This window comes from Tribolium castaneum, chromosome 1 (genome assembly GCF_031307605.1).
Source record: "Tribolium castaneum strain GA2 chromosome 1, icTriCast1.1, whole genome shotgun sequence".
Lineage (NCBI taxonomy): Eukaryota > Metazoa > Arthropoda > Insecta > Coleoptera > Tenebrionidae > Tribolium > Tribolium castaneum.
This window is the reverse complement of record NC_087394.1, coordinates 25,758,571-25,786,545: the sequence shown is the minus strand read 5'-3', so window position 1 is coordinate 25,786,545 and position 27,975 is coordinate 25,758,571. Positions and strand designations below refer to the sequence as shown.

The following is a 27,975-nucleotide window of genomic DNA, read 5'->3' as shown; positions in this document are numbered from 1 at the left end:
GACAGATTCCTGCTTTACCCACACCGTCCATCTCGAGAAAAGAACCAAAATAAAAATAGCAGCAACTGTCAACTCACGTTCTGTTCTTTTTATTAACATTAACAAACGTTTTAAAAAGCTCCGTGAAGTGCAATTGTAACATTATTAAGCCAGTTGTATCCGTAAATCAATTCAAGTGTGTGAAAAAATGGCAGCGAATGTTGACGAAGAACAATCACTGCGCGAATGTGAGGCTTATGTTCAAACTCATAATATCCAACAAATTCTGAAAGATTGTATTGTTCAATTATGTGTAAACCGTCCAGCCAATCCCATTGCGTTTTTACGGGAACATTTTCAAAAATTGGAACGGGTGAGTACCATTTTGCTTTGCTTTAACCCTAGATTTCGCCCGGGGGCTCCATGATGACAACAATCGTCTAAATATCCAATAACATCCACCCACAAGGGGGCTGTTTGATGCCGAGTATGTTCAGGACCCCCGTACACATGTTTGTTTGTTTTCGGAGTTTTTGATAAGGCTTTGATTATCTCAATTGTCAAGATTGTGATTTGATTTTTGAAGAGTTGTGGTATTTTAGGATAAGTGTTTATTTTTATTATTTTTTCCCAAAGTTGCTAAAGCTAAGTGGGCTGTGACTTTGAAATTAAGTTGGTGACACTGGATGGTGACACTTGTGACGTTTGTCAAATTGGCGAATGTTTAAAAAATGGTTTTCAAAATCTGCTTTACTTTTGCGGTTTATGAGCGAGAAAATGTGATTAAAAATCGACCTCAATTTGTTTAATTTTTGTCCTATTTTTCATTGATGTGGTTTGCTTTCTGTCCGAACTCTTTGAAGTTCAATTATTGTTGAAAGTATCTTGTTTATGTTCCAGTTTGAATTGTATTTGAGTTCTGAAAGCCAGATAAAAGTTCGTCTCGAAATAATATTGACGTTTCCAAAGAGAGTTTTATTATTTTATTTGTTGGTTTTCGATTGTTGGTTAATTGAAATTTTCTAAAAAAAAAGGAAAAAAATTAATTTGGCTCTGCTTGAGAATATTTTGAATTATTTATGTTCCATTTGCTTGTCTGGAATTTTGTGTTTGGGATTATACGTGACATGAAATGTTGAATTGGTGCATTTATTGAATCAAACTATTAAATAGTGTGGACATAACAAATTAGGTCGTGCAGTGTCCTGTCAACTAATTGAATGTATTTTGCAAGTAAATAAACTATTGCGTCGTTATTTCGATGGATTTTATTGATGCATTAATTGTTTTTGGCATGAAATGTTGAAATAATTATCCAATTATCCAATTTTGTTTTTAAAAGCACTCAATTCCTAAATTTGATTTTTTTATTTAATAATTATTAATTACTTTTTTTGTTGGTAGCATTTTAAGCCTTCTTTTTAATATCTGAATCCTAGATAATAAACACTGTTTTAAAACACGCTTCCCATAGCAACGCCCAACGTGTTTTATATTAAAATATTAAAAAAAATTTTGAATAACACTCATACGAAAACGCTTGTGTTTTAGCACTCGTGTTATTAATAATTATTTTTTCATTATCAAACGACAAAATCTGACTCACTATAGGTATTTTAATCTCAGAATTTTATTATGTATTGATTGCCAACAGATTATGTAAAAATCCTTTTTATATTTATCTCAAAACCTTAGTCTGTATTTTTACCTCTCCTCGAGCTCTTGAGCAGAAGTCAATCAAAATAGTATTTTATACAACGAACATTTAATGAGTGTATTAAGACACGACTATGAACATTATGTCACGAGCCGGAGGCGAGTGTCCTAAGAGTACGAGTGTTTAAATAATCATTAAACGTGAGTTGCGTACATTATTTTATCCATAATTCGATCGGTCTTAATACAAAAATATATTTTTTTTTCAAAATGCCAGATTTATTTTTAAATGTCAGACTACTCTGACAAACCCTCAAGGCAATCTAATAACTGCTGTCGTGTTACATTTAACGAAAGAGTTGGGACTAGAAAACAGAATTTTATAATTTTCACTATTTTTTCCTCATATCTTGACAAGTTTGAACCGAAAAAGGTAATGTAATTTTTCGAGATATTGAAACAGACGACACATTTTTGAAACTCATTTTAACATTTATCAAATGTTTAAATTTTCATTTATACAAGTGATCGTAGTTTTAAATCGTCAACATATTACGAAAAAAAATTTCAAGAAAAAATAAAACAAATAACTATTTGTGGTAACTTGATAATAATTTAACTGTCTTCACTTAACCAAATACCTTGGAATTTTAACTTTAAGTGAAAAGCTTAAATTTCTGATAGAAAGACGAGAAGACTGTACAATGTTTGATCGTGCAAGAAGTTCAACAATAAGTCCTAAAGTAAACGAATCCTGGAATGTAAAGATAAATTTTTAAGGGTTTGAACGAGAGCTAAATTCGCTTTATCACGCGAAAATTAAAACAACTCAACATTAATTTAGATATTTTGACAGCAATCAAAATATTATTACCGACATTATAATATTTTTTTTATTAAACTGGGCTGAAACTTTGACAATAAGTTGAAAACACTGAAAGTTTGTTAAGGTTGAAGAATGTCAATTGATTACTTCATGGTAAAACGAAATTTTATCTTATAGAGAAATTCGATTAATTAATTCACAACCATGTTGTTTTTCTGTTTTTGACGTCTTTTTTTTTCATTGTTGAATTTTTGACCTTTCTCAATCGATCGTTAGTGTTATTCGTTAATTCGTTACTCATTAAAATAACTCGACGTGTTATACTTGTAGCTTCAAGACGATTTGAAAAATTAGAAAATTGAAGTTACCAGCAAAAAAGTTACATCAGACTTAATTAAAAAAAAAACTATTTATAGTAATGCCAACCTGACTTGTCAGAGAGTTGATTATAAAAAAGACTACACTACGATAAAATTCACCATTATCTTCTCAACCACGCCCACGCTTGAAGATAAAATAAAATGTTATCGTCTTGTTTAATATATTTTTTTTCTCTATGCATATGAATTTTTTTAGTCTTTCTACTCTTTTTCACAATTAAAATTATTAAATTAAAAATGTACATTAATATCCCAATAAAATTAATAATATGAAAATGTTAATTAATCGAAATTTTATGGTTTCTAGTATTATTCTAAAACAACGATGCCTAGACCATGTGGAGAGCAAAAATTGGGTTTATTTAAATTTTTAGTTCTTATTTAATTATGCAAGTAGTTTTTGGTGTTTGAGACAAAACAATAATTTAAGTATCACTTGTTCCAATATGACATAAGAAATATTTTTCGCAGGGACGTAACATTAATCAATTAATTTGAATTGAGTATAAGGAAAATTCTGAAACAATTAACATGCATAGAGAAAAGTTAAAAGATATGTATTTAATCGCAAACTCTTCTTGAGATATAGTAAAAATATACTTTTAACAGACTTACTTTTCTGACAAGGATTTACTTTTTTTGTAATCGATTAAAACCTCAAAGTCAACGCGATTCTTTTTTTTTCTTTCCCCTTTGACTTCTTAATTAATTACTCCCGAATCCGAGACAATGAAGATCTATAGTCCCTCCGCCCCTCACCACACCCCTTCATAAGTGTTATCCTGATGACGTCACGAAAGGATTCTGACGGAGCGCACGTCTCCTAGCGACCTGCATTCGGGCACAGTCGGTGTTGCTGAAAGCACGTTTGTGGTCTATCGTGGCCAAGGTCGTGTATCAACCCCCTCTGTGTGCGGTGGCGATGATGTTGACATTGTCGGTGGTAAGTTCACATTTACTACTTGACATTTATATGCGACCGCACGAACCACATTTTTATCCTTTTGGAAGAGCGCTCCTGAAACGCTTTTTCAGGATATATCGTCCTTTAAACGAATAAATAAGAAGGAAAGTGTCGGAGGCATTACTCTCTGTTTTGGGGCCGGACTTGCGCGTTCTGGTATTGATGTTTTCGCGGGGATAAGGCCGAAAGGGCACGTGCCACGAAAATAATGCGAAAAAAATTGGCACAATGGTCATTATCGGGCGAAATTAATGCAAATTAATGACCAGCTTTGTGTAGGATTTGTCAGTTACCACTCTGAATTATGTGGTCATTTGTTTAATAATTGGCGAACTAATCTGCTTCGGTATTTTAAAAGGTTTCGGTCAGTCGGGGATTAAACGAGAAAAAATGTGTTATGTTACAAAAATTAAAGTTGAAATTAATTATCTGCGGAGCATTTATGCATTTAGTTACTTTTTTTAAATTCTTTGGAATTGTGGCTTTTTTGAGATCTCAAATGTGAAGTAGTAGTTTTACTGTTTTTAATAACAAATATAGACAGAGACAGCTTTCTTGAAAATACATTAGTATTAAAAATATATCTGCGACCAACAAGTTCTAAGGAAGTTACTTTTTTTAGTAACTATTTGTTGTGATTCTGGTGTAATTTATAATGGTCTAAAATTCTGATGTTTTTTATTATATGAAATCTCTTATTAAATTAAATAGTCAGTTATTCTGAAGTTTTTTAGTTTTTAGCTGAAGTTACATTTTTTAATTCGTTGGATTCTGTGGCATTTTTAAGATTACAAATGTGAAGTATTAGTTTTACTTTTTTTTAATAACAGATATGGGTAGAGCTTTATTGAAAAATCTTAGGTATTAAAAAAAATTCTAAGAAAATTGAACTTTTTTAATAGGTATTTGTTGTGATTCTGCTATTTTTTACGATGGTCTAAAATTCTTTTTTTTTTTTATTTTACGAAATCTGTCATCGAATAATTTAATTATTCTAAAGCTCTATGGTTTTAGTTGAAAATACATTTTTATTTTTTGGAATCTGTGGCATTTTCAAGATCACCAGTGTGAAATATTAAGTTTTACTTTTACTTGTATATGGGCTAAGACAATTTCTTTAACAAACCTAGATAATTAAAAATGTGTTTGAAACTAAAAAAAAAATTAAAGAAATTTGACTTTTTTTAGTAACTGTTGTGGTTCTGGTGTAATTTACGATGGTCTAAAATTGTGGTGTTTTTTATTTTATGAAATCTGTCATCAAATAAGTTCATTATTCTAAAGTTCTATGGTTTTTAGTTGAATTAATTTTTTTATTTTTTGGCATTTATAAGATTACAAATGTGAACTATTAGTTTTACTGTTTCTAATAACAGATATGGGCTGTGACAGCTTCTTGAAATTACAAAATTCTAAGGAAATTTGACTTTTTTTAGTAATTATTTGTTGTAATTCTGATGTAATTTACGATCGTATAAAATTTTGGTGTTTTTTATTTTATTAAATTTCTCATCAAATAAAGCTTTTTATAGTTATTAATAATACGAGACCTAAAACAAAAGCTTAAAGTTTGAGGGTTGTCGTTATGCAACAAGCGTACGCGAGTTGCTTACCTAGATACCCGAGAACTTTAAGCGTTTTCGTATGAGTATTATTCAAAAATTTTTTCGTTGGAAGATTTTAATTTAAAACACGTTGCTATGGGAAGCGTGTTTTAAAATAGTGAAAACACGTTGCTATAGGAAACGTGTTATAAAATAGTGTTTATAATCTAGGATTCACATATTAAAAAGAATGCTTAAAATGTTACCAACAAAAAAAATCTATTATTTAAATTTGAAATGCCTTTTATGAAATGAAAGTCATAGAGTTTGTGCCCTTTCGTAAAATTTTTTGTTTTTTTTTTTGTTATTCACCGAGTGATCAAAAATGTTTTGGGGTTGGTAACAGTAACAGTTGGTAAAGATATTCCTCGTAGGTTTTGTTTTCACTTAAAATCAATTTGAAAAAATACCAAGCTGTTATCATGAACTAAGAAAGATTTATAGTTATTTAACAACTAAATAAAGAAATCTTGTCTATTATTGAATATTTTTTATTTAGTTTAGTTTATCGTGTAATTTAAGTTTTTAAATGTAACAGCAAGTTTTAATATTGCGTGCCAATTATTTTTTTTTTGCGATAAAGTTAAATGTGTTTTTGATTTATTTTTTCAATAAGTTGTCGTTGAGAATTTTGCACAGTTTTTAATAGTTATAGTTTTGTTGTTCGTCTTTGATTAATAAATTGCCCACTAATGCTTCTTTAATGGATTTTTTCATGAAAAACTAATCATTATGAAGTAAATTATTCAAATTGATTTCTTTTCTTTATACTGACTGAGTGAAAAATAGGTTTCTTCCACTTTTACTAGTTTTCCAACTACGCTGTAGACGTCAGCGTTTATTCACTATTTCACTTTCGGAAACTCGGGGAAAAACACTATAAATCTTATCCAATGTTCAGATTAAAAAGTGGGTTAACCTGACGAAAACAACAAAGTTTTCTAACAAAAAATTGGCGAATTAGATTTTCGTGGTAAAATGTAATTAGTTTTCGAGCTCACATTTTACAGAGACTTTAATCGATACGTAATAAATGGCGTTATTGTCGAGTAAAGTGTTAGATTAATGTCTGTCTGTCTTAAGGTCAATTAGCTTAATTGTTCTTCCAGTACGTGACTAATAAGATTACTTAATCTTGGCGAAAAATGGCAATATTTTTAAATTTTTGTTTTGATCGATTGTCCCTGACGTATTATCAGGAGTGTCACAGGTGCATTTCGCAAATAAAATCCCAATATAGAAATTTATTTTCGTCGGAAAAACGTTGGAAAATACATTACAAATGATTGAAGCACTCAAATATTTAATTTTTAGTGAAAAAGGACTGTTTTTTTGGCTTAAAATTACCCACCCGTGCGTGAAACGATTCGTTAGTCTTTGAAGCCCGTCTCGTAATTTCAGCAATGTTTGCTTTTCATCTTCTATCCAGTCTGATAAAATATGTACGCAACATCCCGTCTGCTTTTGCAAAAAATTGAATTAAAGTTTGTAACGTGTTCCCTCGGGAGCAATAAAATTATGCAGACATGATGTTAATTTGCAACTAACGTCACCTGTTGCTTAAGCGAAATTTATTTAAAATGGCGAAAAAATTACGCTTCGCAGTTCAGGTTGGATTTTGTGTTAATCTGATTTCAATTACTTGATCCATTTTTTGCAAAATCGAACATCTTAATTTATCTTAATTAAACCTGCCATTCATATCGGATTTCACAAGAGCTTTCATAGAAATAGGTCAGTGATAAAATTGACACTAACTAAATAAAAACTTGTTACCGGTCTTTGAAAACTTCAATGGACGTTAATTGATTAAGAGTCAACTCTGAAACTCTGTTATTCTGAACGCACTTATCTGATTTGGTTCTTGCAAAACTTGCTAACTCGTTGTTTTTAATTAATAGGGGCCTGACGTTCAAAAGAAGGCGCCTTTGGAGTGGTTTTTGCGAAAATTTCAAGTGCGTTCTTGTTCAGCTCTGTTTTCTGTTTACTTTAACAATCAAAAAACACAAAAATAACATCGATTATTAATACTGATTTAATTTTTTTTGGGCGAAATTCCGCTCCCAAACGACTTTAAATGAATAAAACAAGTAAAATATGATCATTTTCAAATTATTTTAGTAATTTTTAAGAGTGTTTTAACAAAATTTTACAAGAAATGAGTTTTTGTTGCAAAAACTAACTAGATAATCGAGTTAGAACTGAAGTAACTTCAATTTCAATTTAGTTTGGTGCTTTTTTGACCAGTCTTGGTGAAATGTTTCGAAAAAAATGTTGTTTCCTCAAATATTCGAAAAGAAACAAATTTTTCAAATTTTTTGGCTTAATTTTTATCAATTTTAAACTTGTTTTAAGCGAAATTTTGCGAAATAAATGCGTTTCCTGGTACAAACTTGTTGAAACACAAAAGTTGTGCCATTTTGACTCAATTTAGTAATTAAAAAAAAGAACAAATTACTCAATTTTTAACGAATTCTTTGTTTTTTTTGGCTTCATTTTGGAGAAGATTTTTTGAAGTAATTGATATTTTTATTCAGAAACACGCCTAAATTCCCACAAAATGCAATTTTCAAATTACTCGTAATCCGGTGATTCTTTGATCTGATTCACTTTATCAATAATAAAGTGAAAAATCGTTTTAATTCCTTGCCAGTTGTGCAGCGAAAAAACATCTAGTGAATGTTGTTAAACATTAAACAAATTGACACTAAATTATTCTAGTTTTATTGATAATAATCACATTTTATTCGAAGAAAGACAAATTTATTATAATTTTTGGCTTAATTTAGATCAATTTTCGGCTTGTTTTTATGGAAATTTTGCGACATAATTGCAATTCTAGCTGAAAATACATTAAAATTATGCCATTTTGTGATTTTTTGGCTTGGTTTATTAAATTTTTTATAAAAAACTAAAAACAATGCCATTTTTAACTTAGTTCGGTTTATTTTTCAGGAAATTTTGATATTTTAATGTAGAAACATTTAATATTTTTATTTTAATTCAGAAACATATATGAAGCCCACAATTTGCGGGCTAATTCAGCCATTCTTTGCCCTAATTTATTTTATCATTAAATACGAATAAATTAAAAAAATCGAATTTTATTTCTTGTTGTTTGTGAAGTGAAGAATGTAATTCCAGTGAATGTCCTTAAACATTCGAAAAAAGACAAATTTATAAAAAAATATCGCTTGATGTGATTAATCTTCGGCTTGTTTTTATCGAAATTTCTCGAAAGAATAGCAATTGTAGCTGAAAACACAATAAAATTATGCCATTTGACTCATTTTAGGGACTCTTCGGCTTGGTTTTTTAAAATTTCTCATAAAAACCAACAAATAATGCCATTTTTTACCGAGATTTTTATTTTTTTCGGCTGATTTGTGAGGAAATTTCCCGAAATATTTAATATTTTATCATAATTTATTTTATCATTACGAGTAATTAAAAAATCGAATTTTATTTCTTGCCAATTGTGGAGTGAAGAAACTAACTAATTCTAGTGAATGCCTCTAAAAATTTAAAAAGACAAATTTATTTTAAAAATGTGATTAATTTTCGTCTTGTTTTTATCGAAATTTTTCGAAATAATTGTAGCTCTGGTTGAAAATACTCTAAAAATATGCTTTTTTGTCTCAGTACAGTTATTCTTCGACCTGCTTTAGTAAAATTCTTGAAATTAATACTAACTTTTTACTAATTTTCTGCTTTTTTTTCGGTTAATTTTTGAGAAAAATTCCCGAAATGATTGCTACTTTATTTAAAAAAAAACGCTTAAATGTCCACAAAAGGCAAAAATTCCACGATTTTTCTGGTAATTTGGTAAAATCTTTGTCTAATTAATAAAAAATCGAATTTTATTCCTTACCGATTTTGCGGTAAAAAAAAAACAAATTCTTGTTAGGTATTTTGCTGTTCAGTTGTCTTTTAAAAGGGCCTCTTTTTTTAAATGAATTGTTGGTTGCCTACCTGTGTTCATGTAATTTCTGATTTTCAGTAATTTGTCGTGTTTTTGTTTTTATTGTCAAGTCATTAATACAGCATTGTTTGTTTCTAATTTTTTATTTAACAGCGAAATTATAAAATATATAAAATACTTGCCGACTACAACATTTTTTTCGTAAATATAAAATAACAGAAAAAAACTCAAATAATGCCTAAAATACACATTTACAAAATTTACGATATAGTTAAGTTTCATTTGAGGTACAGGTGCTTTTTGGTCTCGTATTGTTTGATAAAAATTATGTACACAAGTGTGATAGGTACAAAAATAAAACATAAAAAACAGTTTTTATTGAAAACAATTAATATATGTTTTTTTCGTCAATATAATAAACTATGCAGTATAAATATAAATAACAATACGTATAGGTATTTTCTCAAATAGGTAAAAATTGATCATTTTGTAATTAAACTAAGTACGGTGGGCATAAAACGAGGACGTCGTCGCCCTCATGAATAAGTACCTATATATTCCGGTTTCCACAATTGGTTAGAGAAAAAGTTGTTAACAATTGCAATGTCTCTGTCGTGGTCCGGGCTGGCCGTGACCGGTGCAATAGTCACACCGTCGGGCAACAAAAGCCCTAATGGGATAAGGGGGTTATCGACAAGCCGCTTGACCGACGGCTTATCAACTGGAGGCATCTCGGGTGTTGTCTTTGGTTCAGAACTAGACGTAAAATCGCACGCCGATGGAAACTTGGGCGACTTTTTCGGGTTTTCGGTCGGTGGGGAGGCGGCCCCGGCCGCCACCGCCGGCTTCGTACTCCTGTTATGACTGCTGTAACTGTTTAAACCCAAACTCGAAATCAGCTTCTCTCTTTGTAACCGGACTCGTTTCGTCGTTATCACGAAAGCGCTCACGAACGCCTTCTGACACACTTCCACCGTTTCCAAACTCGGCAGGAGAGGCACCAGATATTTACATGTTATCCTGCGAGGGGGCCGGCCACTGCCTGTCGTTTCCGGGATGTTGAGACGCGCTCGAAGGTCCATGTTCTGACGCAGGAATTGGTTCTGCAAGTCGGCTTCGCCCAGACCGTAGAAAAACGAGAACAGCCGCTCGCGAGACTCCATAGGCACTCTTTCATCACATTTTTGGGGGCACTGGCATAGCTCCTCTGAAACAACGGAAAAGACGCTTTTAAACATCTGCCGTCAAAACGGAGGAAGTGGGGTGCGGGCGCCACTGGAGCGTGCAATCAACACGAATTTTAAACCACTTTATCCAGAAAAATTACTAAAATGTGGATATTTATTCATATAAAAGGACATTTCAATTTTTGTACAGCAATATTGATTGGCTGGAAAATAATGACACGTACACACAGTGTTTATTGACGATTCTTTGTGGCATATAAAAACCGTTAAATCGCTAAAATTATTTCTTTCTGTTCGTTGTTGATGATTTTGAAATATTTCAGACCAGTCTTTTCTGAAATATTACAATCAGCCAAATTTGTAGTTTGTAGAATCAGTTTTTTTTTTTTATAAAAATTGAGTTACTTTCGCAGGTTTAGCATTTGATGTATTAATGTAGTAAAAATAATTTTTTTGTGTTCATTTTTGATAATCTTTAAATATTTCAAGCCAGTCGTTTCTGAATTATCACAATCAGCCAAAATTTTTAGTGTTAGAATTTAAAAATTGAGTTATTTTCATAAATATTGGTTTAGTATTTAATGTATAAATAGAGTAAAACTTATTTTTTGTGTTCATTTTTGATCTTTGAAAGATTTCAGGTCAGTCGTTTCTGAAATATCACAATCAGCCAAAATTTTTAGTTTCTAGAATGCCACTACGATTTTTTTATTATAAAAAGTGAGTTATTTTCATAAGTATTGTATAGTTTTGCATTTAATCTATGTATGGGGTAAAAATTATTTCTTTGTGTTTATTTCTGATGATTTTGAAATATTTCAGGCCAGTCTTTTCTGAAATATCACAATCAGCCAAAACTTGTAATTTGTAGAATGCTATGATTTTTTCTATTATAATAATTGAGTTATTTGCATAAGTCTTGTTTCTGTTATCATTTAATGTGTTAATGTAGTTTTTCCAGATAAATTTTCTAAATAAAAAATACAGCGTGTCTCAAAATTAGCGAATTCCGAGTTCAGAGCGCTGTACAGAATCACTTCACTAGTCCAAATGTAGAAAAAAAAAAGATTCTGGCCTTCCCCAGAAAGATACATTGGTTTGAAGGTAAGTGTAAGTAAATACAGGAAAAAAAATCCATGTTTATTGCGATTTACGGTGTAGATGATTGTGTAAAATAATAATGTAAAACAATTTCTCGAAAAATTAGCTTCGTTTGAAAGTAAAAAAAATCTTAAATTTTCGTAATTTATCTTAAAAATCAGACGGAATTACCAAAATTTAAGATTTCTTTTACTCCAAAATAAAGCTTATTTTTAAAAAATGTCTTACATTTATTATTCTCCACAATCATCTACTCCATAAATTGCAATAAATACTAAAGAAACTTTTAGCTTGCATTTGAAGAAATCGCAATTCAAAGAGTGTATCTTTAAGAGGAAGTCTGAATTTATTTTTTTTTTCTACATTTGGACTACTGAAGTGGTTCTCTAGAATGCTCTAAAGTCGGAATTCGCCAATTTTTAGACAGCCTGTAGCTTTCCTTGTAACAATGAATAATCTTGACAAGTCCGTTTTTTATGTTTCTGTTTTTACATTTTCAATGTTGCTAATTTAATTGCAAAGTTCCAATCAACTTCAATAAAAAAATAATTTATTTATATCATAATTTTTAATCCAGAAGTACAGAACATCTGTTTCATCAAAAGCCCTGTGTAAACGTAGTCACTATTTTTCTCACGAATCACTCGTGCTGTGCCCCAACTGAAATGTCATTTTTGAGAAATGTCAATATTTTTCAAGTGATTTTTATCAGTTTTTATGCAAATACGGCCCCAAAATCGGTTATTTCCAATTGTATTCATTGCCAAAATCCAGAAAATACGTCGAAAATAGTTTAAACTTTGCAAGTTCAAGGGGGCCCGCTCGCATTGAGGTATGATAAAATAGTCTTTCTCAAAGGTTGTTTGTCGTTCTAATTCGCGATAAGGCGTTTCAAGGTGCAATTTTATTGCCTCTTGTACTAATATTTTTACTGAAACGTTAATTACAGAGGGGGATATTTTGGCGCGAAAACCGAAATTGTGTAAGATTTCGTAACGGGATCATTGTGACGTACCGGACGATGATTGTGCTTGTTTGTGTGAGTTTAGGATTCCCCCCGATTCGGATCAAAATCCGAAGGTCAGATGATGTAAAAGAAAACAAGCCCTACCTTGAGATTACGAAAGGTTTCGTATCTGAATGCGAAAAAAATGGCTATTTTTGGTAATGATGATGATTCGACGAATTGTTGACGCACTGAATCCATCCCAAAAACCCAGTTCGATTAGGTAACAAACGAGGAGCACATGTCGAGGAGAGCAACAAGTCAAAATGGCCATAATTACGGTTTAAATATCGGCCAAGTTTTCCACAAATCGGCGGTTGAATTTAACATTTGATCGAACCTGTTATAGTGTGGCACGTGCCTTAACGACAAGGCCAATGTTTCCTTCAATAAATCGAATGACCTAGATACAGAAGGTCGTAAAGGTGCCCAAGTTTGAATGAGAAAACGGTTTCGAAAATGCAAATTTTCAAAGCGTCGAATTCGATTTAATCGTATTTCGTACGAAAATGGCATTTCCATCGTGCGATAAACGCGAATTTTTCCGATAGGAAAATGATGCCATTTGTGTGAATCAACCGGAATGACGTATTAAAAATACGGGCACTAAATGATGTGGTTTAAAGCTGTCAGATGTCACAATGTAAACACAGATAAAACGGCTTTAACTCACCTGCCACTTTCTTTGCCGGTATTAATTTTCCTGTACGTGATATGTAGGCCAATCCGGCGCTTCTGAGGTGCTTTTGTAGTTTTCTTTTCGATTTTGGAATGCCCTGTTTTTCAAGACGATCCAAGAGAGCAGCTGATGGTGTCGCCATGTTACTTTCACACTTGCAATGGGGGCGCCACAGTGCCACCAACTTTGACACGAGTATGCGCACTACATAAAACAAAACACGATCGTGTTGGGTGGGGAATTTGAATCGTAGTCGGCGTGGCGGGGTAAAACACCAACTGGAAATTACAAAGTTTGCAACTTTGGTTTTATAGAAAATAACGAAAGAGAAGTGGCAAAAACGACGAGGTTGGAATGGCTCGCAGTTAGCCATGACATGCCTAGAGTGTCATTTTCCGGAAATGAATACTTGGGTTTAAATTGTTTTTTCAGAAAAATTCAAGTAATTGTCCGGTTTCTTGGTTATTTCATTTTCTAGCAATATTTTAAGTTTTAAATGGACATTTAATTATTAGCAACCGTATCGTCAAAAAACAACCTACTAGATCCTAGATAAAAAGTTGGCACACTTATAAATATTTTGTTTAAATACGTCACATCTTTTGTGATATTTTTTTTCTAACAATTTAATGACTTTGTGGCCCAGTTTAGCGAAATCGCGCTGTCAAATTGAGCTTTTAGCTCAAAAAGGTGCTTAAACGCTGAAAAACAGCTTAAGATTTGGTTCAGTTTGGTATTTTTTTGGTTTGGTTTTAATGAAATTTTGTGTTTGTGGCTAAAAAACGAGTAAGACCGTTCGAAAAAGCCAAAAATAATATAATTATTGAGTTCTTTTAGTTAATTTTCGATCTGTTTGATTAGTATTTCACAAAAACAACAGATGTTTTAGGCTAAAAATATGCGTAAAAGCTTCAAAAAGGTAAAAATATTAACAAATTTTGTGCTTTTGTTAAAGTTTTGCTGAAAACTTTGGTAAAATGAGTGAAACTGGCAAATGTCGTCAGTTTCTAATTGTTGTTGTTGAATTTTAGGTATATTAAGTAATATTAATTTTGCTTTAATTTGGTGTTTTTCTAGTTCTAACAAAAATTTTTGAAAAAAAATTTTTTTCAGCCTACAAACATTTTGAAACACTATTAATTTAAGACCATTATTGACCTAATTTGGTACTTTTTTCTTATTTTTAAGTGAGTTTTGCTGTGTTGAAAAACAAAAACGTGCTATAACGGTCGAAAAAGGCAAAATTATTTCATTTTTTTTTCTTCATTTAGTTATTTTTTTGGTCTGTTTTATGATAATGACACAAAAAGTTAAAATTATAGTCTGAAAACATGCTAAAGGTAAACATATTAACAGTTTCGACCAAATTTTGTGTTTCTGTTGGCTTATTTTTGACGAAGTTTTGCTCAAAATCTTACTAAAAATGAGTTAATCAGGCAAATATCATCAGTTCCTTTTTGTTTTCGGCAATTTTTAGGTGTGTTTTGAAAAACATTTACAAAATAAATACTTTTCTGAGTTAAATACTAACTAAATGCTGTGAACCTTCCCAAATTAATGTCAATTTGGGTTCAATTTGATGTTTGCTATATTAGTTTTAACAAAAATTTTCGAGAAAAATAATTTTTACTTCATAAACGTGCTGAAACACTTCAAACAGGTAAATCTAAGACTATTTTTGATCCAATTTGTTAAATTTTCGGTTTATTTTAAGTTTTGCGTTTCTGAAAAACTAGCTAGGACGGTAGAAAAAGGCACTATTTTAATTATTGACTCCTTTTAGTTATTTTTTGATGTGTTTTATAATAATGACGCAAAAAATTATGAGTTGGTTCAAAATAATTTGTTTTTTAGAATGAAGTATCCCTGGAAAACTAATTGAATTATGTGAAACGGGGATACTAAATTATTTTAGACTTGCTTTAGCGATTTTTAGTCAAATTTTTTGCTAAAATATTACAAATCTCGATTTAATTTGGTGTTATTTCGTTCATTTTTAACGAAAAAAAACATTCTTATTGTGTCACAAACATTCTTAAACGTTATTAAACATTTTGGTTCGAGTTCGGTAAATTTTTGATTTATTTTTAACGAAAATTTGCGAAATATTTCCAAAAATAATGTCATTTTTAACTTGATTTAGTAAAATTTTGTAAAAAATCATCTTTTCTTGACTAAACTGCTGAGTTTTCGGATTAGTTTTGAACAAATATATGAAGTAATTTTTGTTGGTAAGTTTTTAGTAAAAATACTTAAAATATACAAAAAATATGTATAGTTTTTGACTTTATTTGATAAGTTTGTGTTTATAAAAATTGGTTAAAATGAAAAACACCACAAATTCGAGAATTTTTAAGCTGATTTACTACTTATTTGATCAAAAGTTAAAAAATGTTTTCTCTTGAAAATTGGCCAATAAAAAGCTAATTTTACGAAATGTTTGGAAAATGCTCGATTTTATTAGGTTTCTGCTGTTAACTGCAGTTACTGAAGCGTATTTATTTCTAAAAAAAAACACATGGTATGTGTAACTGAATTTTTAAAGGAGTTATCACTAGATTAGCATCAAGCATCAAAATCATCAGACTTGCGAATAGTGAATGACAATACGCGACCTACAAAATCAATTTTTAAGTTTTACTATGTCAAATTTGTCATTTCTTTCAGACTAGTTTGAATTGAAAATCGAGATTAATTTAAAAAATCTTAAGTGAAATTGTGATTTATTTAAGACCGCTTTAAAAAAGTTTGCATTTTCGTAATGGCATAGACGTTCAATATTTTTCTCTAAAAAATAAATTTTATCCACCCAAAATTCGCTTTCTGGGGCGTAGATTATCGCCGTTCGTTCAGTTCCTTTATCATGAGGGGCCTTTGCGTAATGGAAAATCCGCACGTGGTGAGCACAGTGCCCTCCCAGGATCCGCCAAGTGGTTTATCTCAGAGGCAAAGTTCGCAGGTCGCGTTGGCCCCGAAATAAACACCCTATTACATTGTAGATTAATCGGAATTTTTATTACGCTTCTGATAAGATTCGATTGCATTTTAATATCTTCAAGTAATAAGTGCCGAGTTTGAGTCAAACATAATGGTTAAAAGATTGCAGGTAAATAATAAGTGAGTATTATAACTACGTGCGCTTTTTCGCTTGTTAAATAAAAGTTCAAAAGTCAAAATGATTACGTACGACGGTTTTTTTCACTCGATTTATTTTTACCACCACCATCACCACGTGATTTGTTTGTGTGATATTTTTTATTTGTTACCGAGAGTGCGCTACGATCAAATTTAATTCGCATTTTGCTCATCCGTTTAAAAGATTTATTACTACTCTGGGTTTTGAAAAATTACAAAGAGAATTATAGCGGCAGGAAGAAGAGTTGGTCGGTGGTAAATTGCAGGGCACGTCGGGTTTAATGAGTGCTTTGTGTTTCTAGTTCTTGAATAAAAAATACAAGTGAGTGCCACCCCAACTTTATATTTCGATCGTAAATTTAAAGGTTGTAATAAAAGTGGAGCAAAAGCACCTGATTACGCAATAAAATGTAAAAGGTGGGGTTGTTTGCAAAACTAAGCTACAGTGTAGTTTTAACTAAATTGATAAAAAATTGAATTAAATCGTAATTGAGTTAAAACTTCGTGGCTTTTTTAATTACGAAGCTGGTTAAGTAATTATTTAGCCTGTTGTTGAGGTTTTTAATTAACTTTCTTTGGGGTCATTTTACCGTGATAAAGCGATTGTGTGTGAATTTTTCTACTTTTCGATTCAGCAAAAACATCGACAAAGTTATTGCGTGTGTTCGTTTTTTTTTCAAGTGGATTTTTGAACACAAATCGCGTTTAAATTAATTCATTAACCTGGCTGTATTTTTTTCCTCTTGACAAGCTTCAGGAATGCAAGCGGCGATTTATTCAATCCACAATGAACTCTCGGTTCAGTAGCGTGCTCACAATCCAACTTTAGTAGTGACCGGAGAGTGGCGGTGTGGTCGTTATTGCTGCGCTTTCCTCGGTATCATATCCAGAAGTGGAGTGCGACCTTAATCTTAAATTTGTGTAAGGTTTCTTGGACGTCTGTTGCACGTCATAATGCCCCAGGTACGAAGGCGTGCACCTCATTCGAATCGAGATATTTATTTTTATTATATTGTTTGTTTGTTTATTTTTATCGCTTTGGTTTTGCGCTTCCTGCCACTGATAGATAGATAAATCAAAGAAAGTTTGCCACAATTTCTGAAGCGAATTATTTCAGCACACCTGTTTGAAATTTTTGTCGCATTTCGTTTGGGCGTTTTAAAAATAGACGTTTCAAGGATTTCATATTAACATAAAAATGACAGAATTTTTTTTCACCACCCGAATGATGAAAATATTAGGCTGAAACGCACCCAGTTTCATGGATTTCTTTCATAAAGATTAACATTTCGTCATAATTTGTGTTTGGAGCTCTCCTATTTATCGAAATTTCAAAATTAGAAGCTAAAAATACACAGTCGTGTCGCACAACATTTCAAATATTTCTGGAAGAAAATCCTGTTAAATTCTGTGTCGGAAGTACGTCGTTTGTTTACCGGAATACTTCCGGAAATTGTGCTTTCTCATACTTTACATTTCGTGAATTCGTTTCAAGTTGTTTTTTTTGTCGGTGGTTTATTCCACCCAGGTTCTAATTATCAGCGGTAATGTATTCTGCAAACAAGGGATTAATGCATTGTGGGCTTATTACACAAACATTGCACAGTTAATAATTGATAAATCCCGGATGATGGGGTTGGAGACCTGAATGCTTGATAAGTAAACGTTAATTTTGGTTTTTGAGCTAAAAATAATCTTAACAAAGTGGAAAATTTGGGCCCAATTATGTTGTTGGAAAATGTGAGTAATTTTGATGAATTTAGCTGTTGTTAATGAGTATTTGTTATTTTAATAAATTGGAGTAAACACTGTATTAATTAGTAATTATGGTTGCACTTGCCTCTCGTATAATTAGGGGATTAAAATTGACATTTCAGTTATTTCTCATTTATTTTCTCGGAAAGTTTTTCATTATAAATTCGTATACGCATCTGTTTGTTGTTTTAATTCGAACGTGGGACTATTTGTGTAATCATCTAAAGATTTATTGTTTTATTTAAATTGAATTAAGTTCTGTGTTTGTTCATAAACTCGTCATCAAACACTTTTTGTAAAATTTTAGTTCATTGATGTTATACAGGCTGGTTCTTTTAGACCTACATTTGAAACTTTTTAACTTCTAATGTAGATAGAGCTTTAAAATTTTGTTCTAAAATGGCTGTGCTTCCGAAACTACGAAAAATTGTCGCCAATTCTAAAATTTTAAATAATAAAATATTTTTATTGCATTTTGAATTCACCTTCTTAAAGTGAGTACACTTTATTCTAGTTTTTGGTACTTATCTGTCGTACTTCTTGACATATGTAATTTTTTTTGTTAAAATTTTTATTTGCTATGGTTTATTTATTTTATTTGTAATAAGGCAGTTATTTTTTTACATTCGATAACCAAAAATTTCAAGAGTGCTTCCTACAATTTTCAAAATTGTCAACTGTCAAAATTCAAGGCTAGTATGATTTTTTCGAAATGGTTATCAAAAAACGACCATAATGCTGTTTTTTCAAGAGGAACGACTCTATTTTCTCAACGGCAATCGAAAAAACATCGTCATTTGTGGTGACTGTTATCAACACGTCCTCTTGCAGTTTTTAAAATAAACACAAACAACGGATTTTACTTTGTAATTTTTATTGCTATTAATCAAATAGGCCTTGCAAAATGGTGTATAATTGTCAAACTTCAATATGTTATTTAGTTTTCAGCTAGTTCATTATCGAATAAGCAGCAAAACAATTATATTTAATTACGTTTTATTATAATTTAGTGAATTATGTAAAGTAACTCAAGTCGAATCATCCATCGAATTTTGAACTTTTTGAATGAAAATGGTGGACAAATCGAACATTTCTTTTAATCAATGGCACAACTTTGTCATATTTTTTGAAAGTTTACTCGATAAAATGAGCTAAAATTCCGTTTTTTGCTATTATTTCAAAAACTGCAAGAGACAGATATAGAAGATGTCGATAAAATTCTTCCAAAAAATCGATGTTCTTTTGATTGTCATTGAAAAAACAGAGTTTTTCCATTTGAAAAAATTGAGTTATAATAATTTTTGAAACATTAAAAAAATTATAGTAGCCTAGCAAGTTGACAGTTGACAATCCTGAAGACTTTAGAAGACCCTTTAAACCTGTGGTTATCAAATGCAAAAAGAATTATTCACTTATTGTAAAAAGTTCTAGAACTATGATATTTTGAATGAATCCCTGCATATGAAAATTTGCATAAAAAAAATAACATACGTCTGAAACTATGACAGATAAGTACAAACAACTAGGGTACATTTTACTCAGTTTCAAAAGGCTAAAAGTTGTTCAGTCATTTTGAAAATAATTTAGTTGAAGTCAGTTGATGTCCGATTTAAGTTGTGTAGAAAATTTTAAAACCGTGGCTGTATTGGAACTTAAAAAATTTTAATGTATGTACGCCCTGTATGACGAAAACACCAAATAAATAAAAATAGGTTTTCTGGTTATTTAATTTAGTCAGTTCTGTGTGGACTTATACTAAACAAAATAGAACACACACCTGTTGTATCGGAAATGGGCCAATTTCCATGCCGAGGCATACATTTATCGCATTTTTGCTTGATTCGAAATCACTTTGGTGAGTTTGTAGCTCATCCAATTGATATTTTTCGTTTCACATCGCCATAAATCACGCCAGAAATAATTTACAGCGAATCATCCTGATTGGTTAAGTGTTTCGTATTTATAAAGCAATAAAATTCGATAAACATCAATTAACACAACTGTGTTTTTTCTTTTTTAGTCCTTTTCAAGTGATGAAAAAAAGTCCAAAGTAAACTGCATTGTTCCTCCCACACGGTTTCGAGACGTAGGCGTCTGCTCAATACTTAACGAGTAGTTCAAGAAATTTATTACAACAAATTAAAGGGTCAAGGTTGGCAAAAACTAACCGACACCTGTTATTAAAACAAATAAGCGAGCCATTAGGGGTTTTAAACGCTCGAGTCTTAAAATAACAAATTCAGCAGGCGCAAATTAATCGATAGAAACCGCAAAAGCTGCAGCGACTATTAAAATTAAACGCAAACTTTGTCGCATTTAATTTTTCGAGTGGAGTGATGGAACGGCCTTGCTTTAAATGGATTACATTTATGTAGGGAATAATGCAGAATTTGAACCCTTTGTCAACCGTTTTCAATTAGGCGAGGTCGTGCCAAAGGGTTGAGGCACTGAATCGGAAATTATTATTAGTCTGGGTTTTCAATTTATTTGCGAGCTTCTGTATGAAAACTGAATAAACTTGAAATTAAATTTTATTTCGCGTCAAATTGCACATGACTGTGGTTTTATATCGTATTACATTGACGGTGGCTTTTACCGTATTTTTTCTGCCACTGTAGTAATATCGTGCCAACTAGCTAAAAATTATAATGCTTACGACCTTTTAAATCTTCGATTGCGTGTTATGCCGCAAATATTCCTTATCTGTTTATATCTTGCCCTTTTTTTTCTCTCCTTCCGAATGCAGTCACGATTTCAAACTTGCCCTATTAACAACACTTTGTTTAAATTTCGTTGCATGCATGTCTAACATTTACCGAAAGTTTTAATAAAAAAATTCGTAACATCTCTGCATGTCCTTGACTTGCGCTTATAAATAAATCTGTAATTATAACCTTTTTTCCACACGCGATTTGTTTGAATTAATGCGATTTTTGATGGGTGTGGAGCCACCCGAAAGGTCGCGTTATATGATTTGGTGATTTGTTAGACATTCAGTTTGAATTTGCCGGGTCACAGCAATTTTGGTGAATTTTAAGAAAATTTGAAGAACTTTAGACCCGTTCCAGATTATTCGATAACATGATAAATTCTCTTCAAATTTTTAGAGAATATTATACAAAATATTTTGTTGATAAAATTATTATTAAACAGAACTATGATACTAAGTAAAGGTTATAGTCTATAGTCTAAAATTCTAAACGAAACTATAATAGAGTTTTGAAGAAGAGCAAAATTTAAAACAGAATTTTGAGAACGTAGAATATATAATTTTTAAAACCGTCTACAAAATAATGTCAAAGAAAAGTCCTGAGAAGGATCTAATCTAGAGGAGAGTACAGAAACAATGCTAAAGAATAATTTGGAAGAATTCTAAACGAAACTAGAATAGAATTTTTAAATGACGGAGACAAAGTCTAAAAGAAGAATTTAAAGAATGTCGAAAAAATGTACATGAAGTAGGTATTTATAAAATTATTTTAAGTAGAGTCTAGAATATAATTGTAAAGAAACCTCTAGAAAAGAATCTAAAGATGAATTCGAAGATGAGTCTATATTTCACATCTAGAAATCGTTTTAGAAAAAAAATGGAACAAGAATCTTGAAAAAAAAACTAAGAAAAGTACAGAAACAATGCTAAGAAGATTAATCCAGAAGGATGCTAAACGAAACTAGAATAGAATTTTAAAAAGGAGCAGAGTTGATTTTAAAAGAAAATTTTATAAAAAAAAGTTTTATAAACTAATAATTTTGAGTAGAATCTAGAAAATATTTACAAGGAAGCCTCTAGACAAGAATCGAAAGAAGGGTTTATAAATGAATCTGAAGAAGAGCCGTTTTAGAAAAAAATCATATAAGAATCTTGAGAAGAAAAATGTAGAGAAAAATACAGAAACTAATCTAAAAAGATTAATCTAGAAGAATTCTAAATGAAATTAAAATAGAATTTTAAAAAGACGCAGGGTAGACTTTAAAAGAAAACTTAGAGTTGTAAAAAAAGTAAAAGTATTTATAGGATAATAATTTTGACAAGAATCTAAAAATGGGTTTATAAATTAATCCGAAGACGAGCTCATATTTCACAGCTAGAAACCGTTTTATAAAAAAATCAAACAAGGATCTTGAAAAAAATCTAGAACTAATCTAAAAACTAATCTAAAAATATTGATCCAGAAGAATTCTAAAAGAAACTAGAACAGAATTTTAAATGACGGAGACAAAGTCTAAAAGAAGAATTTAAAGAATGTCGAAAAGCTGTACATGAAGTAGGTATTTATAAAATTATTTTAAGTAGAGTCTAGAATATAATTGTAAAGAAACCTCTAGAAAAGAATCTAAAGATGAATTTGAAGATGAGTCCATATTTCACATCTAGAAACCGTTTTAGAAAAAAATGGAACAAGAATCTTGAAAAAAAAACTAAGAAATGTACAGCAACAATACTAAGAAGATTAATCCAGAAGAATTCTAAAACGAAACTAGAATAGAATTTTAAAAAGGAGCAGAGTTGATTTGAAAAGAAAATTTTATAAAAAAAAGTTATATGAAATAATAATTTTGAGTATAATCTAGAAAATATTTGTAAGGAAACCTATAGACAAGAATCGAAAGATGGGTTTATAAATGAATCCAAAGAAGAGCCGTTTTAGAAAAAAATATTATAAGAATCTTAGAAGAGAAATGTAGAGGAAAGTACAAAAACTAATCTAGATGAATTCTAAACGATATTAAAATAGGATTTTAAAAGACGCAGGGTAGATTTTATAAGAGAACTTAGAGTTGTAGAAAAAAAGTAAAAGTATTTATAGAATAATAATTTTGACTAGAATTCAGAAAATATTAAGGAAATCTCTAGACAAGAATCTAAAAATGGGTTTATAAATTAATCCGAAGAAGAGCTTATATTTCACAGCTAGAAACCGTTTTAGAAAAAAATTAAACAAGGATCTTGAGAAAAATTTAGAGAAGAGACAGAAACTAATCTAAAAATATTGATTCAGAAGAATTTTAAACATAACAAAAATAGAATTTTGAAAAGATGCAGAGTTGATTTTAAAAGAAAATTTAGAGAATGTGAAAAAAATGTAGAAATACTTATAAAATAATAATTTTGAGTAGAATCAATGAATGAATGAAGTAGAAACAATTCTAAGGAATAATCTGGGAGAATTCTAAAAGAAATTAAATAAGATTTTATAAAAGAATCTAAAACATAATTTACATAGGGATTCAGATTTCAGATGTAGATGCGGCTTTATTTAGAAAAGAATTAAAGAAGAATTTAAAGAAAAATCTAAAGAAGAGTACGACAGAAGTAAAGCTAAGAAATAATCTAGAAAAATTCTAATCGAAACTAAAGAGTTTTGAGAACTTTATTTACGTTGTTTTCTACTAGTACAGTAGTTCGTGTTCGTCATGTTTTCTTTCAATCAACCAAAAACAAATTCACCAATAAATGTTTACTAAAACACAAAAATCTAAAAATCATTATTAACACTTTAAAAATAGCGTTAAACAAAAATAATTCTGAATCTTAAACGCAATACGTTTTGAATTCGATCACAAAAAAGTACAGATGCAAAAACGGCGGATCACATTAGTGATTTCAATGTTTCTACGATATTTAAAATTATCTTTTGACTTTTTATATCTCTAAAATCGATTCTTTTTAAACATTTGGTTGGGCCTATTTTTATAAAGGATCAATTTTTTCTAGGAGCAAGCTCTAGATGCCAAACAACAAGTGACTTCACCGGAAGACACCGAAGACCTCTCCCCCTTGCCCACCCACACCCAGCAACCTGTCCGTCGTCGTGGCGGCATCTCCGCCGAGCCGGTGTCTGAAGAAGATGCCACCAGTTATGTCAAAAAAGTCGTCCCCAAGGACTACAAAACGATGGCAGCACTGTCGAAAGCCATCGCTAAAAACGTCCTCTTTTCACATCTCGACGAAAACGAACGTTCGGACATTTTCGATGCCATGTTTCCAGTGACATGTCTACCGGGCGAAGCCATTATCCAGCAAGGTGACGAAGGCGATAATTTCTACGTCATCGACCAAGGCGAAGTCGAGGTGTGTGTTCACTGTCTTATTTATCAGTTACAGATTCATGTAATTAATTTAATTGCAGGTGTACGTTAATAACGAACTAGTGACCACTATAGGCGATGGTGGCAGTTTCGGCGAACTTGCCCTCATTTATGGTACGCCACGTGCGGCAACGGTCAAAGCGAAAACCGATGTTAAACTTTGGGGGATTGACCGAGATTCGTACAGGAGGATTCTGATGGGTTCGACGATACGTAAGCGCAAAATGTACGAAGAGTTTTTGTCCAGAGTGTCAATATTGGAGAATCTTGACAAGTGGGAGCGTCTCACCGTGGCTGATGCACTAGAACCGGTGGGTTTTGAAGATGGTGAGACGATTGTGAGACAGGGGGAGCCAGGAGACGATTTTTATATCATCGTCGAAGGTACAGCGATTGTTAAACAGAATAGAGCGGAAGGGGAAGAACCGACGGAAGTTGGGAGATTGGGACCAAGCGATTATTTCGGCGAAATTGCCCTATTGTTGGATAGGCCACGAGCCGCCACTGTGGTCGCTTGTGGACCTTTGAAATGCGTCAAACTAGATAGAGCAAGGTAATTCATTGCGTGATGGGTTTTACCATTGCTTTCTTGATCAATGAAGGAAGTTTGCCTTCACCTAACTATATTTCATTTTTTTTTTTTTTAAATCAACTGTCACTCAAAATTTTGATAAAGACCAGACTTACCTCCAACCACTTACGAAAATAATCTTTTTCATATGAATTTGCAACTTGTAGACATCTAAATGCACCTTTAATTAATGACAAAAGTTTTGTGGTTGCCACATTATCACATTAATTACGTTATTAATTTTTTGATACCTCAAGAACTGGGGTACATATGTATTTGAGGAAATTATTTTTAGGGATGTTTGAGGTTTTGGGACTTATTGAGTTTCTGCATTGTTACTTTTCGATGCTCTTTGACAGTCGTAACGTATTTTGTAAAAAACTACATTCGGTTCACTTTCATAAAAACCATTGTGGTGGAAATTGGGTACTCTTGACTTTAACTTTTATATGAGTTGTCATGGTAACGGGTTAATCAATTCCACCACAATGGTTTTTATGAAAGTGAACCGAAAGTACTTGCAAAATTTTGGCAAATTCGAAAAAATCGATATTTTTTGTAATGTTGCCAATCTGACTGCTTTTAGACAGTTGATTATAAAAAAGACTAATTGCACTCAGAGGGAGCCACGTTAGGGGCTTGACAAAAAATAAAAGTTAAGGGTATATTGGTCATGACGTTGAATATTTATTGTAATTTTACTGCAGCGATTTTACCACCACAACAGTTAGATCTTTTAACGCGTAATACAACCAGCATAGGAGAAGGATAAAATAATAATAATAATAATAATTATTATTATTATTATTTAAAAATTTATTTAAATTATTTATTTAAAGTAAACGTGCTTCATTTAAACCGAAAACTAAAAATTAGAAACAATATAATGGAGAAAAAAAGTGATATTAATTTTTGCCTAACATTACATTTTACCTAAGCCCCAAAAAAAAACAAAATGTAAGTTTTTTTATGTGATTAAATGAAAGAAATGGAAAATAAAATGTATTAAATAAAATTACTTCGTAGTTTTGGATGTAGTTAATTGATGCTGGAGCAACAAATGTAATTTTTTGTTTAGTATTTCAGTAATAATCTAACTTTTGAGGAAAGTTAATTAGTATTTTATGATTTTTTTTAACTTTATCTAGAGAAAACAACATTATCGGACTGTTACGTATCAAAATCATGGTTTTATAAAGAATTGCAATTACTGTTGGACACAACCGAACGATTTTGACCATCGAATAATCAGTTATCGAATGAATCTTTCATTTAATTTTTCTCCAAACGTATAATCTCAGCGTCATAAAAATAAAAGTGACGCTTAATGACTTAAGGAGTAGGAGTTTTATTTTTATGATTAAGCAGCTAAAGTACTTGTTTAAAAAAAAGTAGAACTAATCATCAGTTTTTATTGATAATGTCTAAATAAAACAAAAATATTAAAGTAAAATTTTTCATATTCTAAACAATTTCTAAGACTACCAAACTGACATCTGGGACAGATGACAGATGACATCTGGGACAGATGTCAGTCAGACCTTTCGCAAAAAGGAATGAAACGGAAACATGAACGAATGATTTTTATTCTTCGACACTAAAAATTTACGGTTTTTTTCCTGTGTAAGAAAGTTTTAACAACTGTCAGGCATTTTTCAATACGAAGCATCAGGTTATTTTTAACAGATTTAAAACAATTTCAAGTATTGTTGACTTTAATTCTAAAAAAATATTGTGTTCAACTCGTTTTCACTTGTGGTTTAGTAATCCACTCGTGAAATAAAGCGTTCAATTTACACTCAAGCTCGTTAAATAAACAATTATTATTTAGCATCGTTATTATGTTATGTTAATCAATGATATTATCATGAATGAATGAATTTCTACTATCGAATGATCACAAATTTCTCTATTTTTTAAGTTGTTACATATTATTCTTTACTTCTAACCACCCCAACTCTGTTAATTTTAATAATACCAAAAAAAGTCAGAGATTTTTTTATGTTAAATATTAAGCTTTACAATATTTTGAATTATTTTTCCTTACCTATTTTGAATAATCTTGAAAAACACTTTTTAACTCTTTTCTCGTGGGTTAAAAACAATGTCTTTCGTAATAATTTATTTTAAATATTCAAGTAGGTATATACTCAAAGTTTTGTTTTTGTTTTGTATAAGAACGCGAAGAGCATATAAAAGGTAAATTTCTTGAAGATGTAATGTAAAGAGCAATTCTCTTGGTAGAACCTCATGACTACCATCCTCAAAATAATGCAAAGTGCTAAATAAAAAATTGCCAGTTTTTTCCCAGATTACTGGATTTAATTTAAATTTGTTCTTTAGAGCCGGAAGAACTTTTCCATTAATAATGACGTTTTGTTGCAGGTTTGAGCGAGTCCTGGGCCTGTGTGCGGACATTTTGAAGAGGAATATCACACAGTATAACAGCTTCGTGTCACTTTCGGTTTAACTGAATTGAATCATTTTATCGTGAGTCGCGAAATTTTACGTAGGAACAGTATTGTTTATTAAGTACAAGTCGAAATTTTTTGCAGTTAAGCGACTCAGCCAAATTGAAAGTCTTCATTGATGATAGCTTTAGCATACTTATTTATTTAAAATCCCTAGTTGTTTTGATATAAATTTTATTGTTGTTTTGCAGGAGAAATATTTTATTTATGGACTTTATTCGTGTAATTGCCACAATTTGTTTAATTGCGATTAAAACCTGACCAACTGGTGGTAATTAACATAATTTCTGTACATCCTTCTCGCTCTAAATAGTATCTTAAGTACAACAAGTAAATCATCGACGGGAAATGTTACATTTGTGAAAGTTTATGGGATTGAAATGGTTGTTTCTAGTTTGGTTTTCACGATCTTTTAGCAATATTTGTATTATTTTTGTTAGTTTAAGGAATAAAGTGTACCAACAATTACACGCATCCAATTGTTTGAAATTTTCTAAGAAAATTTAATTGGATTACTTTTATAACCATTGTAAATAACTGTCTAACAATAAAACGAAGACTTCCTTGGTTTACTGTGTTAATTGATCTTTCATTATTTCCTAGAAATGGATTGTGAGTTCAGACAACCAGTAATACATTTCCAAGCCGC

General features: G+C 31.0%; 2 protein-coding genes and 1 long non-coding RNA gene across 8 annotated transcripts; 2 read left to right on the top strand and 1 right to left on the bottom strand.

The window, feature by feature from the left end:
• The first annotated feature begins 37 nt into the window (after positions 1–37).
• Pka-R1 (Protein kinase, cAMP-dependent, regulatory subunit type 1) lies at positions 38–27,907 on the top strand. 5 transcript variants are annotated; one of them, XM_967511.5, is made up of 4 exons: positions 38–352; positions 23,911–24,267; positions 24,326–24,837; positions 27,241–27,907. In XM_967511.5, exons 1-4 carry the CDS (start codon positions 188–190, stop codon positions 27,323–27,325), a joined length of 1,119 nt encoding a protein of 372 aa, XP_972604.2. In that variant the 5' UTR covers positions 38–187; the 3' UTR covers positions 27,326–27,907. The 5 variants fall into 5 exon arrangements, with proteins under 5 accessions (XP_972604.2, XP_008199573.1, XP_008199574.1 ...); XM_008201351.3 differs by lacking the exon at positions 38–352 and adding an exon at positions 3,637–3,784; XM_008201352.3 differs by lacking the exon at positions 38–352 and adding an exon at positions 16,265–16,410.
• On the bottom strand, positions 9,694–13,446 carry LOC660277 (uncharacterized). The gene is made up of 2 exons (XM_015978007.2): positions 13,299–13,446; positions 9,694–10,538 (listed from the first exon to the last, which is right to left on the bottom strand). The coding sequence occupies exons 1-2, from the start codon at positions 13,444–13,446 to the stop codon at positions 9,868–9,870; spliced, it is 819 nt and encodes a 272-aa protein (XP_015833493.1). The 3' UTR covers positions 9,694–9,867.
• LOC135265568 (uncharacterized) lies at positions 12,256–13,690 on the top strand. Of its 2 annotated transcripts, none has more exons than XR_010333278.1 (3): positions 12,256–12,451; positions 12,569–13,570; positions 13,619–13,690. It is a non-coding gene; the product is annotated as an uncharacterized LOC135265568 (long non-coding RNA). The 2 variants fall into 2 exon arrangements; XR_010333277.1 differs by having other exon boundaries at positions 12,256–12,515.
• Positions 27,908–27,975: the final 68 nt, after the last annotated feature.